General features: G+C 43.7%; 1 protein-coding gene and 1 pseudogene across 4 annotated transcripts; both read right to left on the bottom strand.

Annotated features, from left to right (window-relative positions):
• Window positions 1-749: 749 nt before the first annotated feature.
• LOC144288271 (rRNA-processing protein FCF1 homolog) lies at window positions 750-2,253 on the bottom strand (annotated as a pseudogene).
• A 1,998-nt stretch (window positions 2,254-4,251) lies between these two features.
• LOC144288602 (uncharacterized) lies at window positions 4,252-17,177 on the bottom strand. Of its 4 annotated transcripts, XR_013356567.1 has the most exons (5): window positions 16,971-17,177; window positions 14,407-14,667; window positions 7,744-7,794; window positions 6,944-6,985; window positions 4,252-5,379 (listed from the first exon to the last, which is right to left on the bottom strand). XR_013356567.1 is itself a non-coding variant. In XM_077856226.1 (4 exons), the coding sequence occupies exons 1-4, from the start codon at window positions 17,117-17,119 to the stop codon at window positions 5,316-5,318; spliced, it is 306 nt and encodes a 101-aa protein (XP_077712352.1). In that variant the 5' UTR covers window positions 17,120-17,177; the 3' UTR covers window positions 4,254-5,315. The 4 variants fall into 4 exon arrangements, 1 of the variants encoding a protein (XP_077712352.1); XR_013356569.1 differs by lacking the exon at window positions 7,744-7,794; XM_077856226.1 differs by lacking the exon at window positions 14,407-14,667 and having other exon boundaries at window positions 4,254-5,379.
• Between the last annotated feature and the right edge of the window lie 981 nt (window positions 17,178-18,158).

Genomic DNA, 18,158 nt, shown 5'->3' with positions numbered 1-18,158 from the left:
CAGTCTGCATAATGCCCTAGTTGGTTAATTCCCATTTTCAGTGATGGGATACTTGAACAGATAAAGACTTGAGAGAGGCATAGATTGGTTCATTCACTCCTTGAAGCCAGAAACGGCATCACTTTCATCTTGGTAGCTCTAAGCTGAGAACCATTCCTAGGACCTGGAAGGTTGTCCATAAACAATTGTTGAAGAAATGAATGAATTAAAAAAAATATCTCTTGTCTTACGACCCTGTGTGAACTATGAGACGTGTAAAAACTGGGAAAAAATTTACTGCCAACCATGAAAATGTAATCTTGAAGCTGAAAGCACAGGTGGGAAGTAGCAATGTAAGAAACTATATTTAATTGCCAGAATACGGGTGCTGTAAAAGTTCAGAAATGAAAAACTAATTTAGTCAGAGTCTATAAAAATATAAGAAGTGTGGATAGAGTCAACACCAATATATGTTGTGAGAAATAGAAAGTGTTTCTAGTTTGAAGGACATATCTTCTTGACAAATAAAGAAAGGAGAAATAAAGGAAAAAAGTGTTTTTCAAAAGAGTAAATAGAGAAAAACACCAGTAACCTAGGAATAAGAGAAGGAAAGAAAACAGAAATTGTTTGACTAATTTAAGTCATTTCATGAATAATAGATTCATAGCTTTTATTTTTTTGAGCAATCATCTGATTTATAAAAAGATGCAACAATACTTAAAATGATATAAAATACTGATTTCAAAACATCAAAAAATGAGTATATTTAACCATACTCAGCTCATAACAGAGCAAATGGGTAAGAAGAATAATTCATACTATAGCATATTGCTAATATGAACTGGCAACAGAAAAAGTTGGTATAGGAATGCAGGAAAACTCTTTTAAGAATTTGAACCGAGGGGCTCCATAATCATCTGGCATCCGCTCAATGTTGTACCTATGGTTAGAAATGTACATGATGGGAACTCCGGGGATCTTCTGGACCCTTTGTTAAGGTCCAGGTCAACTATGGCCACGATGTAACATTTGTGCTGAGTTACTCTGTACTAAGGAGTCATCTGCATAGGTTCCTTTGTGTGCGTGGCAATCCTTCAAATCTTGGATCCATGGCCAACATGCACATAAGAAAATGCTCTGCATCACTTGCCATCAGGGAAATACAAATCAAAACCACAATGAGATACCACCTCACGCCAGTGAGAATGGGGAAAATTAACAAAGCAGGAAACCACAAATGTTGGAGAGGATGCGGAGAAAAGGGAACCCTCTTACACTGTTGGTGGGAAGGTGAAATGGTGCAGCCACTCTGGAAAACTCTGTGGAGGTTCCTCAAAGAGTTAAAAATAGACCTGCCCTATGACCCAACAATTGCACTGCTGGGGATTTACCCCAAAGATGCAGATGCAATGAAACACTGGGACACCTGCACCCCGATGTTTACAGCAGCAATGTCCACAACAGCCGAAATGTGGAAGGAGCCTCGGTGTCCATCGAAAGACGAATGGATAAAGAAGATGTGGTTTATGTATACAATGGGATATTCCTCAGCCATTAGAAATGACAAATACCCACCATTTGCTTCGACGTGGATGGAACTGGAGGGTATTATGCTGAGTGAAATGAGTCAATCGGAGAAGGACAAACATTATATGTTATCATTCATTTGGGGAATATAAATAATAGTGAAAGGGAATATAAGGGAAGGGAGAAGAAATGGGTAGGAAATATCAGAAAGGGAGACAGAACATGGAAGACTCCTAACTCTGGGAAACGAACTAGGGGTGGTGGAAGGGGAGGAGGGCGGGGGGTGGGGGTGACTGGGTGATGGGCACTGGGGGGGGGCTTGACGGGATGAGCACTGGGTGTTATTCTGTATGTTGGCAAATTGAACACCAATAAAAAATAAATTTATTATTAAAAAAAATCTTGGATCCTTGGCAATCCTTAGAGCCGCTCGATACTTTTGCCCCCATTTCTCAATTTCAGCCATTACACAGTCAGTTATACAAGGGATACACCAAGTTTGGCTTTAATGGAAAAGTTGATAAAGTTGGTATGAACCAGGATGTGGTAAGGTGGGCCCAGCTGTGTGTAATATTGGAAGAATAAGCAGGAAGGATGTTGGGGGACTTCTCTTTCCTTGAGTGCACCGGGATCTTTCTTTTCTTTCTTTTTAGGTTTTCATCTATCCTTTTCTTTAAGCTTCTGATCTCGGAGACTAAGCATTCACTTCATGGTCACATACTTTCTTGCTTTCTTTTGCTTCCCCATGTTCACGCCGCACTCCTGTTTCTTCTGGAATCAGATTCATAGCTTTTAATTCATGGTTTAAGAATGTAAATCATTTTATTATGTGGGTTTTAAGAGCATCTCATGAACGTACTCCAGGGCTTCTAGTCTCACGGCTGAGACCTTCTACTAAGTAGGGCAAATAATTTTTCCAATTAACTCATTTATTACAAGCTAAATTCTCATTAATTTTTAGAATTGAATTGAGAGGGCCAAATGTGGCTTTTTACTATTGATTCAAAGCATAAGGTAACTGCTTAGCTTGGTAAGTAGTTCAGGTTTTGTCAGTCACAGGGGCACCTGGGTGGCTCAGTCAGTTAAGTGTCCGACTCTTGATTTCAGCTCAAGTCATGATCTCAGGGTCCTGGGATCGAGCCCTGCCCGGTGTGGAGCTTGCTTCAGATTCTCTCTCTCCTTCTCCCTCTGCCCCTCCTCCTACTCTTTCTCTCTAAAATAAATAAATAAATAAATAAAATAGATTTTTTTTTTCAGTCACAGATGGAGTATCCCTTTAGAGAAGACTGAACATTGAAGAGCTTCAGTATTGAGGCTTGCCCAATCTCAGGGTCTGGGTCATTCCTGAAGGTGGCAGCACTTCCCCTCTATAAGCCTTGACTTCATTTTCCCCACCTGAAAAATGAAAACTCTATCCCAAGACTTACTTCGCCTTTGGCATATAGGACATGCATTGTGTGGCTGAATGTCAGAAAGCCTGGGCTCTGATTCTGACCACACACCTGGAACAATGAAACTCAACTTTCTGCAGCCTCAGTCTCCTCCTGTGCTAACTTAGAACTGTATTCTGAGGCTACTTTCTCTCAAAATTTACTTATTAGCTAAGGCTCTCTGGTTGTAAGCACCAAAGGAGTTTATTCAAAGATAGAATTGGAATCTAAAAGGAAGTCACATGACCTTTGTTTCCAAGGTTATAGGATTCAATTAAGAAAAAATGAGAAAAGGGATTTCTACCTTTTCCATATGGCTTCAGAAAGGAGAAGAATAGGAACGGTGGAGGTTCAGAGGATCAGGGCGTAACAGCCCATTCCCTCCCTAGGGCACATGTCACACTGCTTGGGGTTCAACCTCCTATGATCAAGCATTTGATTGTTTGATCCTCATTCCTCTGCAAGGGATGGCCCCCGAGCCTGCCTAGGCATAGCCAGTGCTCCCTTCCTAGAGGTAAAATTTCAGGAATAACCACTGACAAAATATAAAACTAATGAGATATGGTTTCTGAGGGTCAAGGCAAACTATAAGGAGCAGGTCCAAGGTCTTGTCTCGAAGAGACTCTAACATGTATCTTTCTTTTTTTCTTTCCTCCCTTCTTTCCTTCCTTCCTCCTTTCCTTCTTTCTTTCTTTCTTTCTTTCTTTCTTTCTTTCTTTCTTTCTTTCTTCTTTCTTTCTTTCTTTCTTTCTTTCTTTCTTTCTTTCTTTTCTTCTTCTTTCTCTCTTTCTCTCTTCCCTTTTTTGGGGGACACACCACAGGACAGGAGGAATGTCCTCAAAACTGAAATATACACAGAGAGGAGCCCAGAGGCACATGCAGAAAATACTGACACACACATACACAGACTCAGAACACACATACACACAGAGACAAGCCCAGTGGCACCAGATATACAGACATACAGGGATACACATAGAACCAACACACCTCACCACCCAGCAGGTGCACAGTCGTGGAAACGCCAGATACACGTGGATGTATACATAGAATAGGAACACACCCACAGAGACATGCCAGGCACACAGTCTCAGGGGCACACACAGACACACAAAGTTCACAGACACACAAATATAGAGAGTATAATGGTAAGTGAAAAAAGTCAGTCAGAGGAAGACAAATATAATATGATTGATTCCACTCTTTATGTGAAATGTAAGAAATAAGACAAATGAAACAAAGAGATAAACCACAACAATGAAACCCAGATTCTAAATACAGAGCACATACTGGTTGGTTGCTGGGGGGCGGGGGCGGGGAGGGGGCAGGTGGGAGCATGGGTGAGATAGATAAAGGGGATTAAGAGTACATTATCTAACATATATTTTCTTCCTCAGGATATGCAGACTCCTGCTAGAGACAGTAACCAGATTTTGCTTTGAGGAATGTTCTTTCTCTACTGGATACAGCTTTGGGGATGTTTTAGCAATCTATCACTGCAAAAAAGCCACCCAAACTTAGTGGCTGGATGAAGACAAAACCGTGATGGTGCCCATGATCCTGAGGGTCGGGACTCGGGGCAGGACTCAGTGAGGACAGCTTGTCTCTGCTCCACATGGTGGCAGCTGTAGAGGCTCCCCTAGGGCTGGGGCATCCACGATAGCATCTTGGCAGCCAGGCAGCTGGTGCTGGCTCTCGGCTGGGAGCCCCAAACCACATCTATGCTTAGTTTCTTCCCCTCTCCAGCCTGCATCCCTTAACCAATCCCCATTTCAGACTCTGCTTCGAGGAAACTTGGCCTGTGTCCCTGGGCTTCCATGTCCTCACATGCACATGACAAGGGTGCAGCTAAATTGCCTGTCAAGGCCCTTCAGGCTGGGTTTGGGCACACTGGTCACTCCTGCTCCCCTCTCTCTTCCTCCCTGAGTGAAGGGGGAGTTTTCTCCAGATCCTGAAACCCAGAATGTCAATAGGCAGTAGAAGATTTGTAGTCTTCCAAGTCACACAGCTCTAAATTTACTCTGTCTCTGAGGCTGTCAACCTGCTCCTTCATTTCTCTGAACCTGAATTTCCTCATCAGAAAAATGACAATATTCATAGCTATCTCAGAGGATTGTTATAAGAATTAACTGCAAAAAAGAAAAGAAAAACAACTAGAGGTCCTGGTACACAGAAGTTGATTCATAAATGTTATTTCCTCTTTTGCTCAAAGACTCCATTACTTTATTATATGACTTTATTACATTCCCCCAGGAACAAAAAGATTTAAAAAAAAATCCTAGTATCATGTATTTTCCGCTGATGTACGTGGTGGCTGGAGGGGCAATCTTGCTTAAATGATGTCCTCGGGGAGCACAGTGACTTGGTGGGAAGTGTCAATCACTGAGATTTGATCCTGACGCCTAACCCAGGGCGGTGGTAGGGTCTTGGGATCCATGATTCCCTTTGTGGTTAAAGGAATAAAGATTACATTAATTTTAGCTGTTTTATTTCCAAGGTCACAGGATTCAATTTTTTTAAAAAATGAGAAAGGGGATTTCTACGTTTTTCGTATTTATTAAAAGACACACATGCCTACCAACCCCATTCCGGCCGCCGTTTAAGCTGAGCATGATGAAAGTCAAAAGCTATTCAGACTCCAAGTTAGCACTTCATGGAATGATTTACCTATTTGCTTCTGAGTCAATAAAAGCTCAGCACTAAACCTCAGAAATGAAAAACCACAAATTTGTTCACTTATTTTACTACCAGTCTCTCAGCTTTTATGTCTCCTAACTTCTAAGCCCTTTCTAAGTTCTCACATTTTTAATGTTTTGCCAATAAAAAGTGAGCATGACTTCTTTCTTCCTACAGGTAGCAATCCATGGTTACATTTAAGCAAGGGTGCAGACCCCATGACTCCGTGGCCAAATTCATGGCATCCGGGTACCATCCATCGTAAAGGGTGGCCGCTGAGAGCCATTTCCCATAATATGTCTCCTGGAGCTTCTGCTCTCTCGCTTGCATGGCTTGCCTGAAAATTGGAGTTTCTTTCCTTCACTAGAGAGCCACAAACCCTAATTATTCAATTAATTTTACAGCGAGACCAGCATGGGATTCGCAAGGGTGTTGTAGGATCATTTGTTAAGCACCACATTTCCCATACCAGATAAAAACTTGGACCAACTTTCAAAGCATTTACTTCTATTTACACTCATTGGCAGATTTGCTCAGCAAGTGAGATGCCATGTAGCAACCTAGAGGTCAGGTAGATGTAAGAAATCACTTAATAAACCACAGAGAATTTATAGACCGCCACAGGTTTTGTGTATGATTCACATTCTTGTGTCCATACTTTAAGCAACCTTCGTGCTTAACTCTCGCTCTACTTGAAGACAATGCATGAAAAAAGACATGAAAAGGGAAACTATATATTTAGCCTCATTAATAATCAAAGAAATACTACTTGAAATAACTGCAGTATTTCTGTTCATTAACCTGGCAAATTTAAATCATAAGGGGGGAGTATGCGGAGTCGGGCATCACCATACACTTGTGATATGGGTACAAGTGAGGAATAGCCATTGTGGAGGGCTTAGTTTGGCATTCTGTGTCAAAATACTTAAAAAGAAAACCTTAGACCCAGTTGCACATCAATAATTAACTTTAAAGACATGACCAGAGATATACTCAATGATCTTTTGGCAAACATGCTACTAAAAGTATCATCATTAATAACAAAAACTAGAAATAAGTGGCCAACAGCAAAAAATTAGTCTGATAACCTGCAACGCATCCATTTTAATGGAATACTACGCACCGGTCAACAGTGATTTTTCAGAAGAGATGAGAAAAATAATTGTTACAAGAAAAAGAATTACAGAAGGCCAAAGTGTGGTGGTCATTTTATTACAAATAAATAGAAACATATGTATATATAGATATTTCTACGTGGGTATGCATATATAGGTGTATATTTATTCACGTACGTGTGTGAGCTTAACACATCTTTTTCCTAGACCACTCACCTCATCCTCCTGCTTCCATTTCGTGTCACTCCAGTTAATTCTCTACAAAACAATGAGTTATATATATATTTTAATTTATTTATTATTTATTTTAGAGATAAAAAGAGAGAGAGAGAGCACAAGCAGGGGGAGGAGCAGAGGGAGAGGGACAAGCAGAGTCCACATTGAGTGCAGAACCTGAAGCAAGGTTTGATCCCATGACCTAGCCAAAATCAGGAATCAGAACTTAACCAACTGAGCCACCCAGGTGCTCTGAGAGTGACCTTCTTAAACACTTTTTTAAAAAAGATTTTTATTTGAGAGAGAGAGAGAGAGTGAGTGAGAGTGAAAGAGCACAAGCTGGAGGAGCAGAAGCAGAGGCAGAGGCACGGAAGAAGCAGACTCCTTGCTGAGTAGGGAGCCTGATGTGGGGCTCCATCCCAGACTTCTGGGATCAGAACCTGACCCCAAAGGCAGGTGCTTAACTGATTGAGCCACCCAGGTGCCCTGAGAATGACCTTTGTAACTAGATCATGGTACTGCCTTGCTCTGAATCTCTAATGCCGTTTTTCTACATTTAGAGTAAAGCAAAACTCTTTATCAATCCCGTTGGAGCCATGTGTGGTGTGTCACTTTCCCATCCTTCTGTCTTCATCTCTTTAACTCACTGATTGTCTCTGTGTTTATGGGAACAATAAGGAATGCTCTGTGCAAAACTTCTCTGATAATTTGAGTGAAGTGCCAAGCTGGAGGTACACTGTTCTTCAGGTGCATTAAGTCAGAGATGGACAAGGACATTAGGCAACTAAATGACAACTTACTCAGCTCCTCTCCTCTGTCCCCAAGGAGTCAATGCTGACCTGCCGTGGAGGCTAGAATGGGTGAGGAGGAAAAGGAACAAACGGAGGTCAATAGCTTTGTGATCTCTCTTTTCTTTCTTTCTTTTTTTTGATCTCTCTTTTCAATTTGCTCCTCTGGAGCTGGCAGAAAATCTCAGGGGGGTTGTTAAAATCAACTTTTAAAGATTTTATGGGTCTGCTCTGAAAATGTAGCCTGGAGGGGGCTCATTAATATCTTCATTCTGCTATGGATAGAATCTTATTTAGCTAATGTTACTTCTATTTCCACAAATTCCCTGACATTTTCAGGTCAACTATCAACATGAACAAGGTACCATTTTGTTTTTGTTTTCTAAAGCTCCATTTATTTCATACTTGGGCTTCTTAGCTTCTTTCATTGAGTATTTGCTAAGTAAGGAAGGAGGAAAGAAAGAAAATTAAAAGATATGAATTTTTACTTGAATTTCCCATAGTCTTACCCAGCAGAGATACATAGGAATATATAATGAATTTGTACCTGTGTGTACAAATACACACACACACACACATTCATAATGACCACATACCATACACATGTGTACAGATAGATAGGATCATGTGTATGTATCACAATGGGGTTGTAAGGACATATAAGGACTCCTCATTTACAGGATTGTATAGACCCCATAGAGAAAATCCAGCAAAGTCACAAGCCTGATTTTCACTTTTTCTTCAACTTTCCTACATTTTCCCAGAAGGGTCTTTCCCTGGCCTCCACTGTAATGAATGGGAATAAAGGAATAAAGGCCTAGCTAAACATTAACCAAGGCTAAACTTTACTTTGAAAAGCTAGAAATTTACCTCTTGATCCAGCCAAATTGAATATGCTCCACAATTTCCAATTTATGACATTTTGTCCTCACTTCACCTTCTGCTAAGACTGCCTTCCCCGTCTACTTTTTTGCATGTTGAAATCCTTTCTTTCTTTTGAAGTCCATCTCAAGTGACTCCTCTAGACGGTTTTGCCTTTTCTAGGTGAACCCCATGCTTTTTCTTTGTATTTCTTTCAGAAGACTTATTGTAAACTGCCCAGTGCCAGTGATTTCTCCGTTTGCTTGACATTCCCCCTCCGCAGCATGGTAAAAGCCCTTCACTCTGCTCCTAGGAGCATCGCCAGCCTAAATGGGGGGAAACAAACTTCCATATTCCTTTTTTAACATGTTGTGTTGGGATCTGGTGTAAGAGGGACCAAGAAAAAAATTACTAAGGGGGTGAATAGAAGAAGCTAGAAGGAGCCTTCGGACCTACCTTCCTGGGGAGGGACTAGTCCCCGCTGAAGTGAGACCAGCAAGCAATTCACCTGTGTGTGTGTGTGTGTGTGTGTGTGTATGCATGTGCACATGCTGGTGCTGGCTTCCCAGCCTCTGAGTTAACTGCAAAATGAAGAAATCCATTATTGAAAATGCCAAATTACTAACACTTATGAGGAGTCAGCCCTAGTACTCAATACTTAACCTGTATCATCCTATATAATCCTTTTTAAAAATCACATGGATAAAAAAAAAATAAATAAATAAAAAAATAAAAAAATAAATAAATAAAAATCACATGGATAATCAATTAATCCCATTTTAAAGATGAGGCAACTGAGGCTCAGAAAGGTTAAGTAACTTTGTCATAGTCACTTCGCTAAAAAGCAGCAAGTTGGGAGGTGAGCCCAACTTTATGAGCCACTAAGCCCATGGTCTTAACCATTTCATTGCACCGCCTCCCAGCGGAGATGGCAGTGGTCTGGCAATATTTCCCGAAAAGACACAGGGTGGTAAGTAACCTGATGCAAGCGAGGCAGTGATGAGCCTTGAGCGGAACATCCGTTCTCTGCATGGTAATGGGTGTGTTCTTGTGGGTACGTGTGTGCATATTAGGGGGAACACAGGTGTCAGAGTCCCTGCAGCAGCTCTGCTTTGACTCTTCGCCAAGGTACACACGCATTTCTTGAGGACATGGCCCAGGAGATACGTGAAGAGTATGACTAGTGAGAGCAAAGTTGGGGATTCACCTGGATCCAGTCCAGGGACAGTGGCTGTCAGGCAGTTGGCAACTTCAACAGGAAGAGAAGCTCTGGCTAAGAGGACAGGGGAAATCGGAGTGTCGCTGTACAGGGGAGCTGGGGCTCATGCCTGAGCCAGGAGCCACTGACCCTGTGGGAACTGAGGCAGGGAGCATGCCACAGCCCACAGGAAGCTACTGGAGAGAAGGGATTGCGGGGTCGGGGAGAACTCTGGTCCTTGCTGCTGAGTTGGTGAGCTGAGCTTAAACAGCTAGTCCTGGGTATGCTCACCACTTAAACTATGCTTCTCAATTCTTCATACTTGGGTTTCTTGCACTACCAGGGTCTACATGAATATCTCTATTAAGAGAGGAGAGGGGCACCTGGGTGGCTCAGTGGGTTAAGCCTCCGACTCTTGACTTCAGCTCAGGTCATGATCTCAGGGTGGTGAGATCGAGCCCTCAGGCAGGCTCCACGCTGAGGGTAGAGTCGGCTTGAGAGTCTGCCTCTCCCTCTCCCTCTGTCCCTCCCTCCCACTCAAGCCCTCTCTCTGTGTCTCTCTTTAAAATAAGTAAGTTTTAAAAAATAAAAAATAAATAAATACAAGCGGGAGGGTGGGGGGGGAGAGGAACCTCTAATATCCATACAGTTTTCTTTGGAATGTAAGATAATAAAGATTCCAGCATGGCCTCCTGGCCCATGCACACCATTTTGTGCTGATAGTCATGGTTGGGAAGAGTAAAACCCTCCAATTTTGAGCTCAGCCTAAAAATTTAATCAGGGGCTTGAGAGACTATCAAAGCAAAGCTAAAGTGGAGAACCCAGAGACTGCTCCTTTGGTCCAAGAAAACATATTAATAATTCTTCCACTATGAAATGGAAGAGATGAGAGATGATAAAACGCAGGAGGCTAAGTTGCTATCAAATAAACTAATAGGAATTTTAAATGTTTCCCCTGGTCAGCTGATATGACAAAGCTTTATGGCCCTGAAACATGGGGGAAAAGGAAGATAGAAGAAAGATCTTAGTAGAGAAGTAAAAGTGGGGCCCCCAACAGTGAGCAGGGACAGCTGGGGCCTCAGGAGGAAGGGTCTCTTTCTAAATGCAAAAGCTGATGAACTTAATATAATCGCCTGGTATTATATTTAGTTGTTTGTTATACTGCACTTCTGTAGCATGTATGAGTTTCAGAAGCTATAGAGTTAAATGTGAAAACAAATCCTTCCATTTTTTCTGAAATAAAAATTTTTTTCTCTTGAGCCTCCAGATCTCACTGAAGGTCAGAAACACAGTCTAATTCAATTTGGTCATAAAGAGAGAAAAAACAGTTTTACCACACCTCTCCATCTCTTTCTCTCTCTTGATTTGCATCAAAGTTCAAGGGAAATATGGAACCTCAGAATCATCAGGACAGTAGACCTACATCTGTAGGAACTGCATTTGGTTGCAAGTAGGAGAAAAATCCATTAATTAGTGCATAATAATAACCATCAAGATGTCGTTTGCCTTATATGATGAACACTGGAGTCAGGGAGTCCAGGCTTGATAGGAGGCTCCGTGTTGCCACCCAGGACTCAAGCACTTTATCTTTTTCCTAGCATTGTGAATTTTGTCCTCATGCATATCTCTGCTTTGCCTTCAGCATCTTGCATCCATTCCAGGAAGAAATAAGAGGAAGAGCAAAGGTCTTCGCTAAGGCACACATCTTTGCTGACTCAGAAGCTTTGGAGAAATATTTCCCATATTCTGCTTTCATCTCGGCAGCCTGAATTGTGTCCTACAGTCATTCCTAGTTTGGACACAGTTTGAAAATGTGATTTTTTTTCTTTAACATCGAACAAAATGGTTGGGTGGTACAAAAAGAGCCAATAGCTATTAGCGGGCAACCAGCCAACTCTCTCAGAGGCATCACCTGTCCACACCAGCATCCCTGGAGACAGTTTCTCCTCAAATCCCTAGGAATCGTCCCTATGTCCTCTGGTATTTACCTTCCTTCTTCCCTGAAACACAGTGGATTTTGTGCCAGGGGCTGGGTGGGTGGAAGGATGCTATTGCTGATTTGAGCATCTAACACAAGAGGAGAGACCCAAATGCCCTGTTTCAAAAGCTGCTCATTTGGGTAAGTAAAACCTCGGTAGCGTTCAGACTACTCTCTTCTGTTCTTACCCTTGGGACCCGGGCATTGCAGTAACATTTGCAATTTACTAAAGACCAGAATAGATCTAAATCCCATGGAAAATAATTGTTCCCTCACTTGCTACTCTCAGATACATTTTAGTGTTTAATTAACCCCAGAACTTCAAACATCACTCTGTAAATTCTCTGCCTCTGAGCAGTGGAATCTTGATGATGTCCTTTTGTTCTGGAAGGTGAGTTTCTGCGGTCAAAAAGACACAAACGCAGCACCTATTTTGTCCAGCTATTGAAAAGCAGGTCTCCAGATAATTTAAAGGTAAAATGAAGTAAGTTGCTTCTGCCCTCTGTCAAGACCAAAATCTGATTTGAAAAGGAATGAATCCTGATTCCTTCCTAATGATCAGAAATGAGCACATTACCCCAAGTTTTCCTTAAGCTACTGTATCTGCCATGTTAAAGGGATGCTTTGGGGTCAATAAGTTCACACTGCATTTTATGAGTTTCTCTTGGGTTAGTGATCACTTACCCAATTCAGACACACGGTGCTCAGGGCTCCCTTTTAGTGCGTATTCTTTCAGGGGAGGCAAAGAATGATCTAAACTCAGGTGTTTTTTTGTGTATTTTTTTATTGGAGTTCGATTTGCCAACATATAGCATAACACCCAGTGCTCATCCCGTCAAGTGCCCCCTCAGTGCCCGTCACCCAGTCACCCTATGCCCCCGCCCACCTCGTTCTCCACTACTCCTTGTTCATTTTCCAGAGTTAGGAGCCTCTCATGTTCTCTCACCCTCACTGATATTTCCCACTCATGTTATCTCCTTTCCCTTTTAATCTCTTTCACTATATTTTATATTCCCCAAATGAATGAGACCATGTAATGTTGGTCCTTCTCTGATTGACTTCCTTCCCTCAGCATAATACCCCCCAGTTCCATCCACATTGAAGCAGATGATGGATATTCATTGTTTCTAGTGGCTGAGGAATATTCCACTTTATACATAGACCACATCTTCTTCATCCATTCATCTTTCGATGGACACCAAGTCTCCTTCCACAGTTTGGCTATTGTGGACATTGCTGCTATAAACATTGGGGTGCAGGTGTCTCCGGTTTTCACTGCATCTGGATGAAAGATCTAAATGTGAGACAAGAATCCATCAAAATCCTAGAGAACACAGGCAACACCCTTTTTGAACTTGGCCACAGCAACTTCTTGCAAGATACATCTCTGAAGGCAAGGGAAACAAAAGCAAAAATGAACTATTGGGACTTCATCAAGATAAAAAGCTTCTGCACAGCAAAAGAAAAGTCAACAAAACTAAAAGACAACCTACAGAATGGGAGAAGATATTTGCAAGTGATGAATCAGATAAAGGACTAGTATCCAAGATCTATAAAGAACTTATTAAACTCAATGCCCAAGAAACAAACAATCCAATCATGAAATGGGCAGAAGACATGAACAGAAATTTCTCCAAAGAAGACCTACACATGGCCAACAAGCACATGAGAAAATGCTCCGCATCACTTGCCATCAGGGAAATACAAATCCAAACCACAATGAGATACCACCTCACACCAGTGGGAATGGGGAAAATTAACAAAACAGGAAACCACAAATGTTGGAGAGGATGTGGAGAAAGGGGACCCCTCTTGCCCTGTTGGTGGGAATGTGAACTGGGACAGCCGCTCTGGAAAGCTGTGTGAAGGTTCCTCAAAGAGTTAAAAATAGGGATCCCTGGGTGGCGCAGCGGTTTGGTGCCTGACTTTGGCCCAGGGCGCGATCCTGGAGACCCGGGATCGAATCCCATGTCGGGCTCCTGGTGCATGGAGCCTGCTTCTCCTTCTGTCTATGTCTCTGCCTCTCTCTCTCTGTGTGACTATCATAAATAAATAAACATTTAAAAAAAAAAAAAGAGAGAGTACAAGTTTATTTAAAAAAAAAAAAAAAGAGTTAAAAATAGAACTGCCCTACGACCCAGCAATTACACTACTGGTGATTTACCCCAAAGATACAGATGCAGTGAAAGCAGAGACACATAAGCTCAGGTTCACAGGCCTTGCTCCGTGAGAACAACTGTTGCACTGGCAGAAAGTGTGGCCATGCTTCTCCTGCCGTGGCCAAATCTGAGGCACAGTAAGGAGGAAAGGCTGAGGAGCAACAGTAGAAGACACACAGGGGAGACTCGGATCTCAGCTGGCATCTTCCCACTTGGGTTCTCATTTGCAAAGCTGGGGATAACCACCCCCCAACCCTGTCCAATCTCAGATGCGCGGACCAAGCCCAGCACTTGGTCAGCTCTGTTCTTTCACTGGGGGTCTTGATCTAGGAGCTAGAGCAAGGAATCATGCTCTTATGAACAAATCCTTGACATATATTCTATTTTCAGGCTGGAATCTCATCTTTTTTCCATCTGAGTTTCTGGAGTCCTGTCCCCAAGGTGTAAATGGGTTTTGGATTTTTTTCCTGACAACCCACCTCTAACCTTTCTGTGCTGTTGGCCCTGATTACAGGCTGATTATACTTCATATTGTTTCCAGATGTCTCCCGGAGAAAGTGTCAGCAATGAGCAATGGGCTTCTCTTAGGTCTTCTGGAATTTTTTCAGGTTCAAGTTCACCAATGAAATAGGTGCCCTTCCGATACCTTTGTACCTTCTATCCTTTCCTTCGTGAAACATTATTTTGTCAGATTCTATTAGATGCAAGGTCATATCTCCTGTCTTCAAGAAGTTTACGTTCTAATAGGACAAAAAGAGAAATATAATGTGATATGCATCATAAAACTAAGATGCACAGTGAGGAGACTGTGACGCACAATGCTCAGAGGAAAAAAAAAAATACTGGCTTTGAGCCAAAGGGTCTAGGAAGTCAGGGATTTGAGCAGAGTTCTGATAGATGGTGATGTTTCCTATGGGACAGCCATTCTCAATCTTCTTTTTTTATAGACCTTTGAGAATCTGATGAAATGGGGGTTGGGGGAAGCTAAAAAGGTCTTTGAGAGCTGTGGTAAAACTAGCTCAGAATTAGGTCCTGGATTGTGGCCACAAAATTGGAGTTGACCTGGACAAGTCATTTTTCAAGATGCTTCTTGATTATTATATCCATAAAATGGCATTGAAGGGGATATGATTAGATAATTCAGGTCTCCGCTTACTTTAAAATTATATAATTTTGTAATTCTATAATCTAGTTCATCACCCTAGATACTTACGTTATTTCAAAGAAATTACATGTTTTCCTAATCAAAAGACAAAATAACCCTTTTACCTCATCCAAAAAAAAATCACAAAATTATTGGAAAGTGCATGATACACACACTGGGATTTTAAAGAACCTAACATTTTACACATGTTTAAAGGAGTTTCTCTTGGTAATAAAGTCCAACCTTTACAGAGCAATTAATATGTGTCAGGCAATTTGCTAAGTGCATTGTATATGTTGTATCATTTCATCTTTGCACCAAGTCACTGGGTTAAGTGCTACTATTATCATCCCTATCTTACAAATGAAGAAACTGAGGCTTGGAGAGATTAAGTTACTTTCCTAAAGAATCTAGTTGGATTTGAATTTAGGCATTCTGACTCTACAGCCTCAATACCCTATTGCTGCTGGGGCTAGTTTTTCCAGTGCTTTATAATATTTCTTAGTTATAGATACTATGAAAACCCCACGAATTAGCAGTCCATAAGCTTTCATCCAAAAGGACAACTATAGGGATCCCTGGGTGGCACAGCGGTTTAGCGCCTGCCTTTGGCCCAGGGCGCGATCCTGGAGACCCGGGATCGAATCCCATGTTGGGCTTCTGGTGCATGGAGCCTGCTTCTCCCTCTGCCTATGTCTCTGCCTCTCTCTCTCTCTCTGTGTGTGTGACTATCATTAAAAAAAAAAAAATCAAAAGGACAACTACAGGGACGCCTGGGTGGCTTTGTGGTTGAGAGTCTGCCTATGGCTCAGGTTGTGATCCTGGGGGCCTGGAATCGAGTCCGGCATTGGGCTCTTTGCAGGGAGCTTACTTCTCCCTCTGCCTGTGTCTCTGCCTTTCTCTGTGTCTCTCATGAATATATAAATAAAATCTTTAAAAATTTCTTTAAAAGGACAAGTACATACACACACGCACACACATACACTTAAAATGTGTGCACATATTCAGAATCTCAGAAACTCTTTTGAGGGCCATTGCATAGATTCAAGTTTTCCTACTGATGGGACACTTGGGTGGCTCAGGCAGTTGACCATCTGCCTCTGACTCAGGTGGTGATCCTGGAGTTCCAGGATCGAGTCCTTCATCGGGCTTTTGCATGGAACCTGCTTCTCCCTCTGCCTGTGTCTCTGCCTCTCTCTGTGTCTCTCATGAATAAATAAATAAATAAAATCTTTAAAAAATAGTTTTCCTACTGAAAGCCAAGAATAGCTGGAGCAGACTATGATAGGACTGGTCAAGACCAATCAAGGGCAGAGATGACTCCCCCTATTTTTCAAGAAGAATAGGCCACAAGGCTGTTTGTTCCAACAGGGCGAGAACCGGCAGGGGACACTGGTACAAGGACACCTCACGGGACACTGTCAGCCTGGCCAAGCTGCTGACCTGCCACTGTCCAAGGGACGAGCTATCAGGACTCATGGTGTCCATGAGGATGGGAGCCTCTCTCTCCAGTTACTCTTTATTTGCCGCAGACCTCCCTGGCTTGTCCCCCAATAACATAGCCCCCACCCCCACCCCACCCCCCCGCAGGTGACCTGGGCCTTTAACATCTCCCTGCTTACTCTGCTCCTACCTCCTCTGCTAACTGTTCCTTGCAGGGAGACCCCAGAATCGACTCCAACTGATGAATCACAAACACGCCAAAGGGAAAGATTCTCCAATGGGGTGTAAAGACCCCACCCCGGTTTTGTTCTTCCCACCGAAGAGAACCCCTTGGGAATCAAGCCTGCGACGTCCCTGCTTCCTCCTCCTCCTGGCTGTTCGGCGGGGACGGGTCGCCCGGCGAGGGCAAGGGGAGGCCGTTTGCCCACTAGGGGGAGACCCGCGCACGCCTCTAACCTCCACTCTCCCGCCGCCGGAGGAGAATTGACCTCGATCTGGTTGCAGATCTGGTCGAGATGGTTGCAGAGGGGTTTCCTCGGGTTCCGGAGCTGAGCGAGGCGCTGGAGTTTGATCGACGGGATTTGCCACCTGATGCTCAATCTCATTTTCGGGAGCGCCGGGGACGGGAGCAAGGACTGTTATGCAAATAAGCGGGTGCCCCCCCCCCCCGGTTCGCCTCCCCCGCCCCCTCCCCGCCCCCGCTCTTTCCGCGGCGGGTCTCTGAGCCGCGCGTCTCTAACCCGCCCCTGGGGGCGCCGCGGCGCGGGCCGGGTTAGCGAGCGCGCAGCTGCAGCCGAGCTCCGGGGCGCCCCTCCGCGGCCTGCAGGAGCCCGTTGGCGGCCGGGCCGACTCCCCCCACCCCCACCCCACCCCCACCCCACCCCCACTCCCACCCCGCTCCTCTGTTTCTTCCTCTCCTGTGCTCTGCGCGGCCTGCGACCCTCCATCACCTCCGCCAACCCTGGCCGCGGCCCGTCCAGCCGTCGGTTCTCCTCCCGACTCCCACCTGGTCTGAAGGTGACTCCCCACCTTGGCGCCTTTCCCGAGCGATGCACCTCCCGGCCAGGTCTGGCATCCTTAGGTCTCCTATCGAGCTTTGCAGCCGTCGTGATTGCACACTCACACACACTCACACACACTCACACACACACTCACACACACACTCACACACACACACACACAACCTTCGCTGAGTGCCTTTTTTGCTGGCTTCCATTTGCTGGAAATCACTAGAATGGGAAGAGTTTTCTTTGTTAAACAGGAAGGTTGCGGGGGGCGGGGGGGCGGTCGTGAATGGCACCGGTGTGCCCACCGTTCTTATCCTCCCTGAATTTGCATCTGTGGTAGGCACGTGCCGCTAGAGAATAGCCAGGGAGCCGATTTTATTTTCTTTTATTACCCTCAAGATTGGTTATTTGATTCAGCAGAGAGGAGACTATCGACTATCCTCACGTGCCACGCTTCCCCATATCTGAGAACGCCTTCCTGATTTCATACCGACCTAGAAGCAATAAACCATCAGTTGTTTTTTTTTTTAAAGGTGTTTTAAGGGACGCCTGAGTGGCTCAGAGGTTAAGTGTCTGCCTTTGGCTCAGGTCGTGGTCCCGGGGTTGCCGGATCGAGTCCCACATTGGGCCTCCTTCT

This window comes from Canis aureus, chromosome 18 (genome assembly GCF_053574225.1).
Source record: "Canis aureus isolate CA01 chromosome 18, VMU_Caureus_v.1.0, whole genome shotgun sequence".
Classification (NCBI taxonomy): Eukaryota; Metazoa; Chordata; class Mammalia; order Carnivora; family Canidae; genus Canis; species Canis aureus.
This window is presented reverse-complemented; position numbering and strand designations above follow the sequence as displayed.

What these genes read in the sequence shown, in the direction of transcription:
- LOC144288602 (XM_077856226.1), bottom strand. Translation starts at nt 17,119, where the DNA reads ATGAGATTGAGCATCAGGTGGCAAATCCCGTCGATCAAACTCCAGCGC. An exon ending in CCGGCGGCGGGAGAGTGGAG is followed by an intron (nt 7,795 to 16,970) that starts GTTAGAGGCGTG and finishes CACCCATTCTAG; the next exon opens with CCTCCACGGCAGGTCAGCAT. An exon ending in GGACAGAGGAGAGGAGCTGA is followed by an intron (nt 6,986 to 7,743) that starts GTAAGTTGTCAT and finishes ATTGTTTTGTAG; the next exon opens with AGAATTAACTGGAGTGACAC.